General features: G+C 38.0%; 1 protein-coding gene across 1 annotated transcript; it reads right to left on the bottom strand.

Annotated features, from left to right (window-relative positions):
• Nucleotides 1-2,246: 2,246 nt before the first annotated feature.
• LOC121732897 lies at nt 2,247-12,804 on the bottom strand. The gene is made up of 8 exons (XM_042122923.1): nt 12,159-12,804; nt 11,434-11,678; nt 10,388-11,230; nt 9,035-9,412; nt 8,761-8,862; nt 8,004-8,084; nt 5,236-5,439; nt 2,247-3,010 (listed from the first exon to the last, which is right to left on the bottom strand). Exons 1-8 carry the CDS (start codon nt 12,415-12,417, stop codon nt 2,969-2,971), a joined length of 2,154 nt encoding a protein of 717 aa, XP_041978857.1. The 5' UTR covers nt 12,418-12,804; the 3' UTR covers nt 2,247-2,968.
• Between the last annotated feature and the right edge of the window lie 3,790 nt (nt 12,805-16,594).

Consider the following 16,594-nt stretch of genomic DNA (forward strand, 5'->3'; position numbering starts at 1 on the left):
ACTATCAGTCTCTTTATATCTTCGTCTATGACAACGGAATGTCTTATTAAGCATAAAAGTGAGACCGCACCGAGCGACGCGAACGCAACGCGGCGGCGCCGCGACGTGACGCGTCACGTTCCACAGAAGCGAAGCATCGCTACCGCGTACCGTTGTACGAAATCATATGAGGTGGCTTACCTCATGTCACATATTATTTGGCTGCGACGTGTCGTGTCGCTCCACTGTAGCGGTTGCTAGTTTCCTTTTAACATAGTTCACATAGCTTTAACAAGAGTTCGTTAAAAAGTTTACTTATAATTTTATTTCAAATATTATTTTTATATAATGTTACCTTACGGAAAAATAGCAAATGTACTCGATATTAGTAAAACTATATTATGCCTAGTGACTATGTTTATTATAGATAGATAAAGATATTTTTTAATTATATCACTAATAGATTGCCATGTTGTAATACATAAATATATCTGTACCTACTACACTATATTTGCGATTATATTTATATTATAGCTACACCACTGCTGTGTTTTATAACAGAAATTAAGATAATATTATGTGCTCAGCATTTCACATAACAACCTTACAAATGTGACGAACCCTGGCTATTCTGTTATTTTTAAATGTCAATTTTGGCATCTGCGCTAATATAATACACTGCAAGGAGACTTAGGCTCAATCCACATTGGCACAGAGTCGAAGCGACGCGTCGATTCTGCCCCAGTGTGACTTGAGCCTTATAGTACCGTCAACAAAACGATCTTTATACATCTTTATACAAGCCGATCTTTATAATCTATAAATAAAAAAAGTAATGGCACAATTAAGAAAGATCTTAAAGCTAGGAGTTTACAAAAGAAAGTTTTTAAATTATTTTGTGACATCTCAAACTAGTTTGTTGGCACAACCCTAATAGTAGGTAAGTTAAAAAATATTATGCAAAAAATATTGCAACCGTATTATTTAAAAGTAGAAAACAAGTTATTTATTGAAGTATAGCAACACAGCAGAGCGTTTAAGTTTATACATAATTTATATAAATATATACGTTCTGAATTATTTGTGACATTTCTTAATAATAAAAAAGGCACACTATATTTTTGTCAGGGTAATACTTTATATGGAGTTTAAGAAATATTCCTACTAATAAATATTTTTACGCAGCGTATTCAAAGTAAACTGTCTTTTTAGGCAAGGTGATGCAGACTTCGTAAACTTAAGCTGATGGCATTTGTCAACACCGTACGCGTCGAACGCGCCGCATAGTACACGAAATGCGGCGCGTACGGTGCGGACGAATGTGCGAGGTTTTACACCATTTTATACAACGAATTGTAAAATGCGGCGCGTTCGGTGCGTGCGTGCTGCGATCACCTTTAAACGCGACGTAAATATATTTTTAGTAAGGGGGTTAGAGAGTGATATCGAGAAGGCCGTATATCTATATTAACATATAATCGATATTTTTGTGGTCAGTTATTCTATACATCTCTGAATGATCTATATTTACGGTTGGATATATGCAATTAATTCAGAACGGTATACGTCTCTTAAATACTTAATTCCGATTAGGAATATTACACCGGACTAAAAACTGTTTACAAAAAATTATTATGAAAGAGTTCATTTCAAAAGTATTTACAAAAATCGAGTAAATATAATGTGTAAACGAGGTGTATAAATGTAAAATAAGGAGTGATTGAAAACTAGTTTTAACGAATTTTGTTTTATAATTTTGAGGCCGGGCAAAAAAATCTTTATTGTTTCGTAGGCACATTTAGAAAAGTTTAATAGTTCTGTACCTTACTTACTCTAGTCCACCGGCGATGCGAACTGCGAAACAGCGGCGAACCGATTTACTGTCTCACCCGCCACACGACAATGCGTTATATTGCATCTCGCTCTATTACAGTTTCGCACAAGTTTCGCAGTTGTTTCGCGTTTCGCAACGTCGGTGTACGAGAGTCGTTATACTTTCTAAAATCGTAGTTATAACATAAAGTTAATATACCTAGCGGAATAGAGCAACAATCTCGAGCTGTCAAACGAAACCGAAATTGGTTTTCATCTGTGTGAAAAATATGAGTACGTATACACTTACACAAGCACGATTGAATATGAATTCTATGAGATTAAATTGTCAATGTGCGGCACGTGCCGACTGGACGTCAAAAAAAGAGTTCCGCTGTCATATATCACACGTCTCTTTTTACCACGCAGTGTTACTGATAGTGACATCTCGCTCGCTCAGGCCTTTGTTTATCTATTCCGCTAGGTATATTAACTTTATGAGTTATACACAAATGTCTTTGCCAAAAATGTCAATTTCAAAAATCGAACATAATAATATAAAATAGGAACACAAAATTTAGCTTAGAGAATTTATGATCACCGATTACAACTACATCTAAATGTCGAGTGAAGTCATCTCCTAATATAGCGCGCGGCGCGCCTAGTAAGTACTAAGTAGTACTACTACCTAACCTTACTATTTCATACAAAGCAGAATTTACGAAACATAGAATTTAGTTTTTTTTTTGAGAGCGTTTGCGCAATTTGAATTAAAAAAAGAAACAACGTATACGTCACGAAATATTTTCATGCGTCCATAAACAAGAATATACATACTTCAATCGATATAAATTATATTTAACCATCTTGCACAAGAAAAATGGGTTAGAATGCAATTTGCAGATTGTCTGTCCGCAGACGATTGTCAAAACCTGTGCATTAATTTTACTGTACATCATATTTAAATTCCTTTTTGATATTGATATGAGGTTGGCTTTAAACATTAAATAAGTTTTACATTTTAAGATGCTTTTTACCTTTCTTGAAGGTGTAAACCATGATGAAATTTATGTATAAAATATAAGCTAGATTCAGTCCAAAGATGACTCCACTCGTGCGAGCTAACTAGGAGATTCACCTACGTGTAACGTGTATAAGGCAACAGACTACAGCGAGCTCAGCCCGAGCACATCTCCGAGTGGTCGTCCCACGCCGCCACCTGAAATTCAAACACAATATGATTACCAAAAAGTTTAAATGTTTATATTTATTTACCCCCATAAGGACAATGCAGGCCGATCACCTGATTGTCTGAAAAGTAAAGGACGGGCACGTAAAAAGTCGGTCCTGTGCCTGACCTTTCATCAGTCGTGTCGGTCAATACTTATTAGTTATTACTGTTCCCTCACATAACATAAGAGTAAAAATTATTCAAAACCATAACATAACCTATTCTCTCGTAATTGAGTGGAACGGATAACCGAATCGACTGGCAAAAGACCGCATACAGAACTTTCTACATGCTCACCCAATAAATAGATCAACAAACGAACATTAAAAGTTTACTTTGTCGTAACCGAACTTGGAAACAACAATAATTGAGTCTATATTCATTCTTATAGGATTTTTATGGTAGTTTCGTTATTTTAATGTAAAATATTTGTTATCTAAAGGGTGTTTATCTTGGCCGGTTATCTCCATGACCCTGGTAGCTAGGGTCTAGCGGATTTTGGTAATAAGAGAGACCTTTTGAGTTTATCAGTAATATATCAAATTAAAATGTTTATTATTTTAGTTGTCTACACTAGGGCAGGTCTATTATAGTATTTATACTAGTATTATAAGTCTGTACTCTTTACGGTTAAACCCACAGACATAGATCATGATAGATACCACATGTGTATGTACTTCGCGTGCCATATCGCGCTCCCAAACGACGAGCAATGCTCGTCTTTCGAAAGTCTGTTCTTTAGTCTGCTATAGGAATCGGACCTCAATCGCTATTTTTAAAATGCCTAAATGCCTAAAAGTGTATTGAGCTGTAGAAATTGAAATAGAAACGGTGGATTAGATAATGGGCACTTTTCTTATCATCGGTACATCACAGTAGCTATAAAAAAATGGCACGCTCGTTTTCATAGAAATGGAGCGACATGCAGAATGCGGTACCTATCTTGATCTATGTCTGTGGTTAAACCTTAGACCCAATTTTGACAGTTTTATATAGGCGTATTTTAAGTCCCTATATAAAATCTTTTGATAGTTTTTATCTTGGAAAAATGTAAGGTTAATCGAGCGATAAACCAATTTCAACGCATTCAATTTCAACATCTAGTAAATAAATAACGAAGCGTCGAGTTAGCTATGCCCTTTGGCCTGTACATCCGTCGTGGAATATTTATACGGTATTTGAAGTACCCCAACTTCGCACAATTTTAAAGGGTTTATTTTAAAGTGCATAACCACATCACGTTCCATTGACACCGAGGTGGTGGTTTCTGAAAATTACTTCATTTGCCTGACCTCGCTCAGCGCTGCGATTTTTGTTTTTTTGAAAACACATTCGTCGCAACGCTTAAGAGCTAGCCGATTGCTTATACACGAGCGATACTATTTCTTGTCGGCTGACGTCGACTCGTCGACGGATACCGACGACAGGTGGCGACATCAATAAAATTTTCTACTCTGCCGCGCGCTCTAAAGCTGCGCGTCCACCGGGTCGGAATCGGAGCGGGTGCGAACGGAGCGTCGTCATTTATAATTCGTCAGGCGCAGAAATGACGTTCCAGTACACGCAGTACCATACAAATTACAAATCAATACAAAATAGAGAAGTGCCGACTAGTCGGTCCGGCCCCGGCATCCGGCCACTTTTGTAGTCGGCGACTAGTCGGCAAAAAGCGCCGACTAATCGTCTTTTTACTTTTTAGCTATTAAATGTTCATATCACACTCAATCAGTATGATATGAACATTTCATAATTTTCGTCATTTCAAAATTAAATGAAGCTTTTCTGAAATAACTTGCTAGTAATGACATTATTTTTATAAATATCATTTTACAACAAATTAAGTATGTATTATTAAATCGAGATTTCATGTATTTACATGAAATATTATTTTGATGAAAACCATCAATTATTACTGTATCATAGAAACAAAATAAAATAACGTACGCGAAGTAAACATAACACGATTCGACACGTTTGCAGGTGGCGTGTGCGACTTACCGGCGAAACAGCAGTAAAAAAGTGTTACGGAAACCATGATCGGCTTGGCCGACTCGTCGGCCAATTAGTCGGCTTCTTTGCAGCCGACTAATCGGCTAGTCGGCCAAAGTCATGATCGGCACATCTCTAATACAAAGCAACAAATCCGTCCGCTCCGATTCCGATCCGGTAGACGCGCACTTTAAATCTACATTACTTGATGTAATATCTCGTACCTGACAGTCGCGCGAGCAGTACCACTGGTTGGCGCAGCCGGCGCACACGAACTTGGCGGTGCGGGCGCGGCAGCCCTGGCACGTGGGGGCGTCGTCCCCGCCCTCGTCGATCACGAGCCGCCCGCCCCCGGCCCCGACCCCCGCGTTAGCTCCGCCCCCGCCCGACCCGCCGCTCTCCTCCGACGCGCCACTCTCCTCCTCCTCCTACACATAATAAAAAAGGCTATACTTGTAGTTACGCATAGAACGAGACTACAGCGTTGCATACGAGGGCTGCTATTTATGTATCCGGAACTGGCCACTTACAAGAACAATATTTAAAAAGTAATTACAACATTTGAAAATAGAACTCTTTGGTTGAAGAATACATTTTGTTTCATGTGACTGTCAATTATTTTTCCATTGTGGCGTCATTTTGAAAATTGCGTGTCTTCATTTGCCATGGATTTAACGCGTGAACATTTTCGTGCAATGATTTACTACGATTTTCGGCGTGGGCTAAATCAACAACAGTGCTTTATTCAACTCACCGCAACTTTTGGAGATGAAGCACCATCAAAAACCACTGTTTATCACTGGTACAGTGAGTTTAATCGTGGGCGGTCTATGCTCACGGATGAAAATAAAGAAGGTCGCCCAAAAACAGCTGTTGTCCCACAAAATATAGATGCTGTGCGGGAACTAATAATGCGTGATCGTCATGTTACATATCGCGAGATAGAGGCGTCCTTAGGCATAAGTATGACGAGCATACATAAGATATTACACGAACATTTGGCTGTAAAAATAATATGTTCACGTTGGATTCCGCACAACTTGACAATCGATCAAAAACGGGCTCGTGTCGATTGGTGCAAAAAAATGATAAAAAAATACAACCGTGGTACGTCAAAAGCCGTTTATAATATCTACACAGGTGATGAATCTTGGATCTATGCATATGACCCCGAAACTAAACAACAGTCAACGGTGTGGGTGTTCCAAGATGAGCCGAAACCAACAAAAGTTACTCGTGCAAAAAGTACTTTGAAGCAAATGGTCGCCTGTTTTTTTGGAATTAATGGACATGTGGCTACAGTGCCATTAAATAATCGTAAAACGGTTAATTCTGAATGGTATACGACCATTTGTTTACCAGAAGTCTTTGAAGAAATAAGAAAGGACAACCGACAACGCAGAATAATATTACATCACGACAATGCTAGCTGTCACACCTCAGCTGAAACAACTCAGTTTTTGGAGGGTCAAAAGATCGAATTGACTGGTCATCCGCCGTACAGCCCTGATTTGGCACCTAACGATTTCTTTTTATTTCCATACGCGAAGAACAAATTACGTGGTCAACGTTTTTCGAGCCGCGAAGAGGCTGTTGATGCGTTCAAAATGCACGTTTTGGAGATACCTCAATCAGAATGGAAAAAGTGCTATGAAAATTGGTTCCAGCGTATGAAAAAGTGTGTCGATCATCGCGGCGAATATTTTGAAAAGCAATAAAACCATATTAAATGATATATGTTTGTTTCTTTCTTTAATTCCGGATACATAAATAGCAGCCCTCGTAATATAGTAGAAAGCTGAAAGCCACTCTAACCCCTAGTTCAGACACAGGGGGTTGCTGGTGCATACATAGGTTTTTTTAATTGCTCGCAGCTTATTACAAAGGCGTTATAGAAGTTTGCGATCGTGGATTCCGCGCTAACATCGCTGTTTGTCTCCTCCTCTTGTGCACTATCTTATTGTGTATAACAATGATATTGTACTTAAACAGATATGTTACGTCCATACTATTTTCCGGCTTAAATCTCTTCCGAACAATTTTCAAATTCAAAATTGCAGACATTGACAAATTTGACAGATGAGTGAAACAAAAGATACGAAAAACCATTTACGTAAAAGAGACAGTTCTATTTTTAAACGTCGAATCGTATCGCTGTCTCTTTCTTCGCCTGAGCTATAACGAAAATTCGGTTTTTTCCAGATTGTTCGAAAAAATAATTGAAAATGTAAATAATCGAGGTATTTATTGCAATCAAGACATGTGGTAAGAGATTCCATGTGTTTTGTTTACTTTCGAGTCATAATTGGTACATTTTTACATACACGCACGACGTCATTTTCAATTTATTTAGATAAGACAAGACGCGGCACATTCGTGACTGCGCTTGATGCAGACTAAACAACAGACGGCCCAATTGGGCTGTATTTGAAGCTTCACAACGCGCGCGGTAGTAACATATCTGGTTTGAGTATTTCATCATTGGTGTATAATAGCACAAGAGAAATTGACAAAAACCTACGAGTTAATGCACGAAATTGTAAATATGTACCACAATATCAATTTAGCTCAATATTTCGATTTCAGGCTGACCTGCTGCCTTACTCCCGACAGAATCAGAATCGAATCAGCTCGATCTCAATAGTTTTTGTTACTTCCGACATATATACTAGCGGACGATCTTGCTGCAGCTCAATTTGAAACTAATCAGACTCGTAAATCAAAATCGTATCAGGGCCCGTACCACGAAACGGTTTTGAGACTCAAATAATCGTACGAGAATGTTGCGTCCTACTCTAACAAACGTGAAATGACGTTGTTAGAGCAGGACGCGGAATTCTCGTCCGATTGTACGAGTCTCAAAACGATTTCCTAGTAGGCCTACAGTTTCGGCCTTCGGGAGTAAGACTACTGGTTATTAGTAATTAGTATATTGACTCATCGTCCGTCTCTTTCTAGCACACGTATAATAATATGATATTGGTATACTCACCAAGTGCACAACTTCAGGTTTCTCTGGCTGCGGTTCAGGCTGCGCGGGCTGCACCGGCGTGATGGTTATCTCGCCGCAACTCTGTATACAAACAACACTAATTAACATCTAAACCTCTAAAATAAACAGATATAATTTTTTTTCCCGTCAATTAAGTTTTAAAGCGAACGCTTTGCTCTAGAAAGCCAAGCAAAAATTTCGTTCCCCGTGTTAGAACAGTTATAAATTAGCAAACTATAGTTTGCACTACTTAAATGTACAAGTTGGAACCGAGCGACACACGACAACTGCAGACGACGTGTCGTCGCGACACTACTGGTTTCTATGTATTTCTATTTTCTATAAAACACTCTCCGCAGCTAGCGACACTTATTCATCAAAATACCTAGGAACCAGCTATTTACTTTAGCTCTCGTATTGCAATATAAATGAAATGAGAATGAAGTGCTATAATTTCGTCAATGAGCATTGCCATTCTCGTTAAACATAACTTCAGGGGACCATCTTTCGAAATTATTGTGAATGTGTTTCTAAATTTCACCAATGCCCGTTAGTGTTGTCAAAATATCATTCCTTCGCTTGCATTTATACAAGCAACGAAAGTGATGACATAACTTTAACAGTAGTTGGTGAGTAACGAAATATCGAATACCCCAAATCTCTTCGGAGCAAACTTAAAAACTAAATTTAGAATTTTGATCAAACGGAGGCCAATCAACACACCAATTAGGCAAACGTTGGTACATTGAGGTGATACCTTGGCCTGACCGAATGTCAGCGGTGCGCTCTGTTTTCGTTCCGGCGACGTGAGCAGTTTAGCCAACGTCGGTGAGCAACTCTGAGGCGCGGGGGGCGCCTGCTGGAATGTTGGCAACACTCATTCAAGCTTCAAGTTTAGAACAGATCGACGCACACATTTGCAAGCGGCCAATCGCAAAAAAGCACACCGTGGGACCCAATATGCAAGCCAATCATAATGAAACAAAAAAAATATGGCAAAGCAACATGAAACCGAACGTGCCACTATGTACCTTAGTTAGTATTCCGTGGAGAAGAGAGTTTTGTTGGCTCTGCGACGGTGTCTCCTGGCCGGTGGTGACGGGGAGGAGCGATATCTCGGGGTAGGGCGGGGGGGGCGGCAGTCTCGGACTGGAGGACGCCATCCGCTCTACCTGCTTGATCGGTATATTGTGCTCCTCCTGCCTGTCCGGTCGCCTTCTCTCCGGTCTCTCCGGTCGTATATGGTGCTCCGGCCTGTTCGTCATCGTCTCTGGTGGCCTGTTGGGTATCATACTGCTATTGTTCTGCTGCATGTTGGCAAATTGTACAAGAACATCCTTGAAGGAGAGCCCATTGGGTAGGCCGCCCGCTTGGATCTGTTGCAGTCTCTCCAACATGGCTTTCTGGTTCTGAAACATTAGAAAGTTCAGCCATAGTAGTAGCCTGCATCCATACTAATAAGTAGACAGACAGACAAACTTTCATATTAAACCATTTATAAATTTCCTATTAGTAAGCAACAGTGAGTATTAGTAGTTCAAATATAGTCTTCACCTCAAACATAATAATTATCAATAAAAATCAAAATATTGTCATTGAAATTAAAATGATTGTCCACAGCAACATGCACCAACCTTATTTATAAAAATAGGTATGTACACTGTACAGCATTCAATTGCATCAATTTCATGAGCTCAATATGTATAATTGTGAATGAGGCGAAGGCCGCGTGAGAGATCAAGGCCGCACTAATGTCAAGAACCGAGATGCTAAAGGAATACTCATGAAAAGGTTTGAGTGGTTTTTGTTCTAAGATTAAATAAACTATGCTCTAGTGAGCTCTACTATAGCAGGGTTTCTCAACTTTTGGCCGATAACATGAACCCCTTGTGATATATGACCCCAAAAAAATCATATTCCAGGTACAATATAAAATAGCAAATCTGAATACAATAGTAAAAATAGTGCATAAATTAAAATGCACATATTTTTTTAAACAACAAAAACATACACAAATGTTTGAAGTGTACAATTGAAGTCACGAGAGTTAAAATATTTGTATTTCAAACATACAAGAGTAGGCTATGAATAATAAAAACTAAGGAAAAGTAACTCTGTCAAAAAACATGCTCCACAATACTTGTCAAAAAAGTGTACCTTAGGTACACATTTCAATACATTTGCAATATTTAGGTGACCTTGAGCGGTACTAGGCTGATGTTACATGACAAATCAAAAGGAACCAAAACGGTAATAGTATGGGAGTTACGATTCCTTAGTTTTTATTATTCGTAGGGAGTAGATATATTTGTATTTAAATCATATAATTTGTGCATGTACACAATTTTTGTTTTTTGTTTCTGTAAGAGACAAGTGGGACTTACCATATCCAAGTTATTAAATAACATGTTGATATTGCCCAAGTTGTTCATGTTGTCCATCTTGGGAGCGATGGGCCTGGGTGTGTTCATCATGCTGGGATTGACCATCGACTTCATCCGTCTCCCCCTTCTTGGAGTGATATCTGGATTCCTCTGTCTGTAGTCTGCTATTATTGACTTAACATCTTTTGTGGGACCTTGACGGCCCATTGGTAAACCGAAACTCGTCGGGAGCTGTCCGTTCATATCTCTCGGGAAACCTGGCATGGGTCCGGGCATCATCATTTGAGGGAAAACAGGTTTAGGCATGCCCTGCATATGAGCCTTGTCGTACGGCGGAGGAAGTCCCGATAGGGGGTTAAAGTGTGACGTAACAGGCATAACCTGGGGTTGCATCATGGGATTCATCACTGGGCCCGGTGGCTTTATAACGAGACCTGAAATTTCGTCACTTTTGTCGATGGCCAGGTTTTTTGCTTGGTTCAAATAGTCAAACGGATCTGTGCGTTCCGCGCCATTCACGTCGGCACTCTTTTCAAAGGATATCACTTGTTTTCTTCTCAACAGCCTCAGAAGAATTTCCTCTTTCACTTTCTTCAAGTGTAAAATATTGTTCCACTCATGTTCCTTTTTCTGTGCTAGTTCTCGCAGTGTTTGTATTTCAGACAGCAGCTGCTCCGTGTGCCTCTGTATTTCATCAACATTGTTCTTGGTGGCCGTCTGTATGTAATCACTGACCATAGAATCATGTTGGGGGAATGTCTTTTCAACCTCCTGGCATAGTTTCTTCAATGGAGACTCAGTGTCAATGTCTTGACTAGGCCTCCTTTTACTAGCCTGCTCCTCCTGTAAAATTTGTGTAAATGACTAACATGTTCTTATTAAGATTACAACTAAAAGCATACAATAAATAATAAGCTAATGTTTTATGATGCTAGCATAGGGCTTCCGCATTGAATTTCAGTGGCTACAAGGTTTTTATGTGAAAATTAAATATTCCCGAATTTAACAATTAAAATAAATCAAGCTATCACATATACTTTAAGCACCTTGCAAATATCACCATTAACAGGTAGACTGTTCTTGTTTTTTTCTATTTTGTCTGGAATTTCCAATACTTCCGCTTCAGTCTCCATAGGTTCAGCTTTGGCAACTTTCAATTCTTCTTCTACTCTCATAACGTTTTCCTCCTCAACCTCAGTTTCTTCTTTAACCTCCTCAACAATTCTTTCTTCCTCTATAAATGAAGTAGCTGGCTCATTTATTGTTTCAAGTCTTGCTTCCTTGGGGTCCTCTGAAAATTTTAAATTATTTAAGTCAATATAAATATAACAGCAAGTTTATAAAACTTTTACACTTAAAAAATCTTGTACGCTTACAGCTAAGTTTATGCAGATGTTCTACTAAACGGGATTGGTTTTACTACAAGATTAATGTGGACCTTTGTAGTATTAATACTTACAAAATTTAAGTTTTAAAAGTATCATAAAAAAATTTAATCAGGAAAGATTTGTTGTATTTCTATATTGTACTGGTAGCAATAATGGTAACTGAATGAACTTTTTTATAATAGTCTTGATAGGTTTTCTCTCTAACCTATTACTTTTGCAAATGAGCCCAAGACAAAAATATATTACACATAATATTTGACAAGACCAATAGAATTATTTTGTCTATACTGTTTTGCTTAGCCATTAAAGTACCCGCCGAATTCCAAGGATTTCCACAGTATGGTAATGTTTGTATATGACATTTTGTATGGACACTTTCATACCTTTTTCTATGTCAGCCTGTTGGGAAGCAACCTCCCCTTCCTGTACCTCATTTATTGGTTCTTCTTTGGCATTATCATCACAGTCATCCTCGCGTTTGTCACCCTGGATCGTTGCTTCTTGCTCGTTTGAGGGTACGTTTTCAGTGCCCATTGACAAAGGATCCGCCTCGTTTTCGGTCCCATTCTCGGGTGCGGAGGGTACACCGGTTTCTGACACATTCAACTGAGATTCCACAATCTTTAAGCCTATTTCGTTCATGTTTATTTACATACTTCTACTTAACTGAGTCGACACCAAAAAGCCGAAAGCTGATTCAACCGTTACTGTCTTCGTATTCGCGAACTTAACATAGTATACTGTATAGGTTTCACATAGAATAAGGTGCCGTGCTTCACTGGAAACAGATTTTATCACAACAACTGTAGCCACGCAATTATTATGTACCGAATTAAAATTTCTTTTCCATATTGGGCGACTTCACAGTACACCGTTAGTTACGATAGATTATTATAAATCCTATGTAGTTTCGATATTATTATCCGAATATAGAGTTTAGCGTATGAACAGCAACTAATTATTTTAGCTAATTTAGGTCCTTTCCATTTTTTAAATAAATTTTATGATAAAATGCTCATCGAAGGACGCAACACGCGATCACAGAATAAAATATCTTTTATAATCTATAGTCCGTCACGAATGTGAAATGTCAAAGCCCAACTTGGCGAAACTTTTTTTAGCAGCAGCAACACTCTTTTGACATTATCCCCGCGTTCCATTTAGCGTTAAGAGGATACACAGGGGCGAGAGAAATTGAAAATGGGTATTTGAGAATGTATCGCTGTCTCACCAATCTCAAGTCTCCCACCGCAGAGCGCAATAGAGACAACACGGCAAAAGTTCTAATAAAAGAACAGAAAATCTTCGATTCGTTGTCCGCTGATTCCTTCTCCAAAACTTAACTGATTTAAGTACTTTTTAACCGACTTCCAAAAAGCGAGGAGGTTATATATTCGGCTGTGGATATATTTTTTTTTTGTATGTTAGACCACTACTCCGCCGTTTGTGGACCGATTTTCAATTTTTTTTTAAATCTATATGTATAAAAATGGATATTCAAATGTGTTAGTCGCGCTAAAACTCGAAAACGGCTGAACGGTTTGGGCTGATTTTAGTCTTAAAATATTCGTAGAAGTCCAGGGAAGGTTTTAAAGTGACACGAAGTTTACCGGGACAGCTAGTTTAAAATGAAAGCAAGGCTTGAGCTGTGTCCCTATGTTTTATTTTTTTTGTATATTTTAGCCAGTTTTGTTTTCTGGGTGTTTGAACACAGAGAAAATCTTGCCATTTTTTTGGGTTTTTGGATGTTCTTATCTTTTTTAATAATAAAAATATGAAAAAAAAGAAAACATAGGGACATGCTAATAGTGGCCATAGATATGAACAGGAAAAAAATCATAACTCTACCGGCATTATCCAGGGAGGAAACAGGGGACAGCGTTTGTATGGAAAAACGACGTTTTTTAAGAGGACTCTCTCTTAAAAACGATTAAAACCATACATTAGGGTTGTTGAGGATTCCTCTTCCGCTTCCTCATAATGAGGAAGTTCCTCAATATTTTGGGTTCCTCAACCGTTACCGTATCCTCATAAATAAAAAAAAGGAAGCGAAAATTTAAAAGGAATTTATGAGGAATTTCACTGCGCATGCGCGTCGCGTATCCAATCATGGCAACGCACACACCAGAGCGCGAGAATTGTATCATTTACTCATCTTTTTAGGGTTCCGTACCCAAAGGATAAACAGACGGAGGATAGACGGACAGACATTTCAGTCTCAGTAAGAGAGTCCCTATTACTGAGTCTGTCTCCAGGCTGTATCTCAAGAACAGCTATAGCTAGCCTTCTAAAATTTTTACAGATTGTGTATTTTTGTTTCCGCTATAACAACAACATTAAATTAATATTTAAGGGGGGCTCCCATACAACAAACTTGATTTTTTTGGCCTTTTTTGCTCGTAATCAATAATGGCAACAGGTAAAATTTTCACAAAGTCTTTAATTGTATATGTACTTTAATGATTAATAAAAATATTAAAATAAAATAAAAAATTAGGGGGGCTCCCATACAAAAAACACAATTTTTGGCCTATTTTTTTCTAGAACGGTACGGAACCCTTCGTGCGCAAGTCCGACTCGCACTTGGCCGATTATTTTTTGTGCGTGTGTTGTGTATGTTACTGAGCACCTCCTTATCTGCTGGACCGATTTTGATGATTCTTTATTGTGTGTGTTTTGAGACTGGTTTAGATTCATAGTTTGGTCCACTGGGAAATGCCCTTTTAATTATTTTTTTTGTGTAATATATGTACCTAGATATGTACAGACTGGACAAAGGCTTTTGGTTTGGGTCCGCTAGTATATATAATTTCCTATCATCCCATTCCTCATCCGCATCCTCTAAATTTGCACGTGACAATTCCTCTTTCTCCTCCTCTTCCTCATAATCACTTCCTCAACAACCCTACCATAGATTACAGTATGTCAAGAAAGTCATGGCAGGCGGGATTTTTTTTAATTAAATAAAAAATATGAGAAGTTTATTAATTCGAGATAAAAATGTGCAAGGTGACAATATTTAAAATGTAATAAGCGTTCTCTGTGAAAATACAAAGAAAATAATATATTAGAAAATTTTCCCGCCTGTTATGTCTTTTAGATGTACAGTTGGACAAGGCTTTAATTGAATGTGTCAATATCAGTCAATGTGCGCTGCTGGTAAAGGAGAACTGTCAAAAATGACGTTTTTGTATGATAGAAGCATTTATAGATTAATGGATAGAAGCGTTAGTTCCTTTTCTTGCCACGTTCATAAACAGCCTTGTCGAATTCTAACCTTAGCCCATCATCGCGTGGCCATTTTGTGCTTATTTTCATACAAGTAGTGTGCGTTTATTTTCTTGAATATTTCTATTCGTCGATCATTACAATCCGATCGAGCATTACAATCCAGAAAATAAAGTCATTTAGTTTATGATATCGATAAACTATAGTTCAAGTAATGAGAATCCATAAACATGTAAAAAGCTATGCAATGTTTGTATCCAAATTGTTAATTGATGTGACATTTTTAGCACTAATGCATTATATAGCACGAATTAGGGAGTATTAAACTTACAAATTATCTTTTTAGCTTACAAAAATACCGATTGAAAACACTAAAAACCTTTATTAACACTTTAATTACATGAAATATGCAGACCGACTCCTTTGTTATGTCCTAGTAAGTAGGACATAACATTACACGCTTTTGACGCTTTAAATACACCTACAGTCTGTCAAAAACGTCATGAAATTAAAAAGTGGCAACATCGTAGTGTCATCCCTTTCAAACCAATCGAAAAAAGGGATGACACTACGATGTTGCCACTTTTTAATTTCATGACTTTTTTGACACACTGTATATAAGGCTCTCTCCAGACTCCAGTCTATAGTACCTCAATGCTTCTGACTATGGAGGGTAGATGGAGGAGAACTATCTTAAATGGGGGATATTTGAAAATGTGTCCAGCTGTACGCAGTAAATAACCGTTGAAAAATCCTCCAAGGGTGGCGCTAGCTGCAGCAAAGGGTATGGAATTGAAGTATATTAAAATATAACCTAAAAAAGCTGACATAAAAGCTGCTAAATGATTTAAAATTTACCCTGTTGCTACTGTAGCGCCACCCTAGTTTAACGCATTTCAGCGGACACTTTTACATACAGAGATAGTTCTCCTCCATCTACACTCCATACTTCTGACTGACTAAATCAGTGTTGCCAGATGGTTTCAACCTTTTATCCATAGACTTATTTATATATGCTTTAATCTGTAGTGGGAACTGCTAAATCTGTATTAAAGTCAATATACAATGTGTCCCGACACCGGTGTCCGATTCTTTAATGTCATGATCTATGGCATATTTTATCGACAAATTGGCTCTCAAATTTTTTTCTCCGTCACGGTTGTAAAATGGCAGCCATTTTAGTTTTTCTCGGGCTTTTACACTAATCTGACCAGTACTTCTCATGTAAATATCCTATGAAGCTAAGAAAGTTCTCATTTCATAGCTAAACTTGTGGACTACGCTTACATAGGCAATATGCTATAAATTTCGTGGAATGAGGGATTTTCATTTATATTTTTTAATTTTAATTTTAACAATCTTAACTAGATGGCGTAAGGATAGACACTTCTAGATTTTCTATTGGTTCCTAATCGATCTGAAATTATCTGCAGGTTGGCATCACTGACTACATATGGCCTGTGTTTCCAAAAAATATCAGTGTACTGTCAAGTATGACATAAATCAAAATATCTTAAACCTAAGCAATCATTGGCCTAAGCGATTAGGCCAGTACACTGGTAATAGTTTAGGAACACGCTGACATAATAAA

Source organism: Aricia agestis, chromosome 13 (assembly GCF_905147365.1).
Source record: "Aricia agestis chromosome 13, ilAriAges1.1, whole genome shotgun sequence".
Lineage (NCBI taxonomy): Eukaryota > Metazoa > Arthropoda > Insecta > Lepidoptera > Lycaenidae > Aricia > Aricia agestis.

Coding starts and splice junctions, on each gene's coding strand:
- LOC121732897 (XM_042122923.1), bottom strand. CDS start 12,417: ATGAACGAAATAGGCTTAAAGATTGTGGAATCTCAGTTGAATGTGTCA. Junction 8,863..9,034: donor TCCACGGAATACTAACTAAG/GTACATAGTGGC, acceptor CCAACATTCCAG/CAGGCGCCCCCCGCGCCTCA. Junction 3,011..5,235: donor ACTGCTCGCGCGACTGTCAG/GTACGAGATATT, acceptor TTTGAATTTCAG/GTGGCGGCGTGGGACGACCA.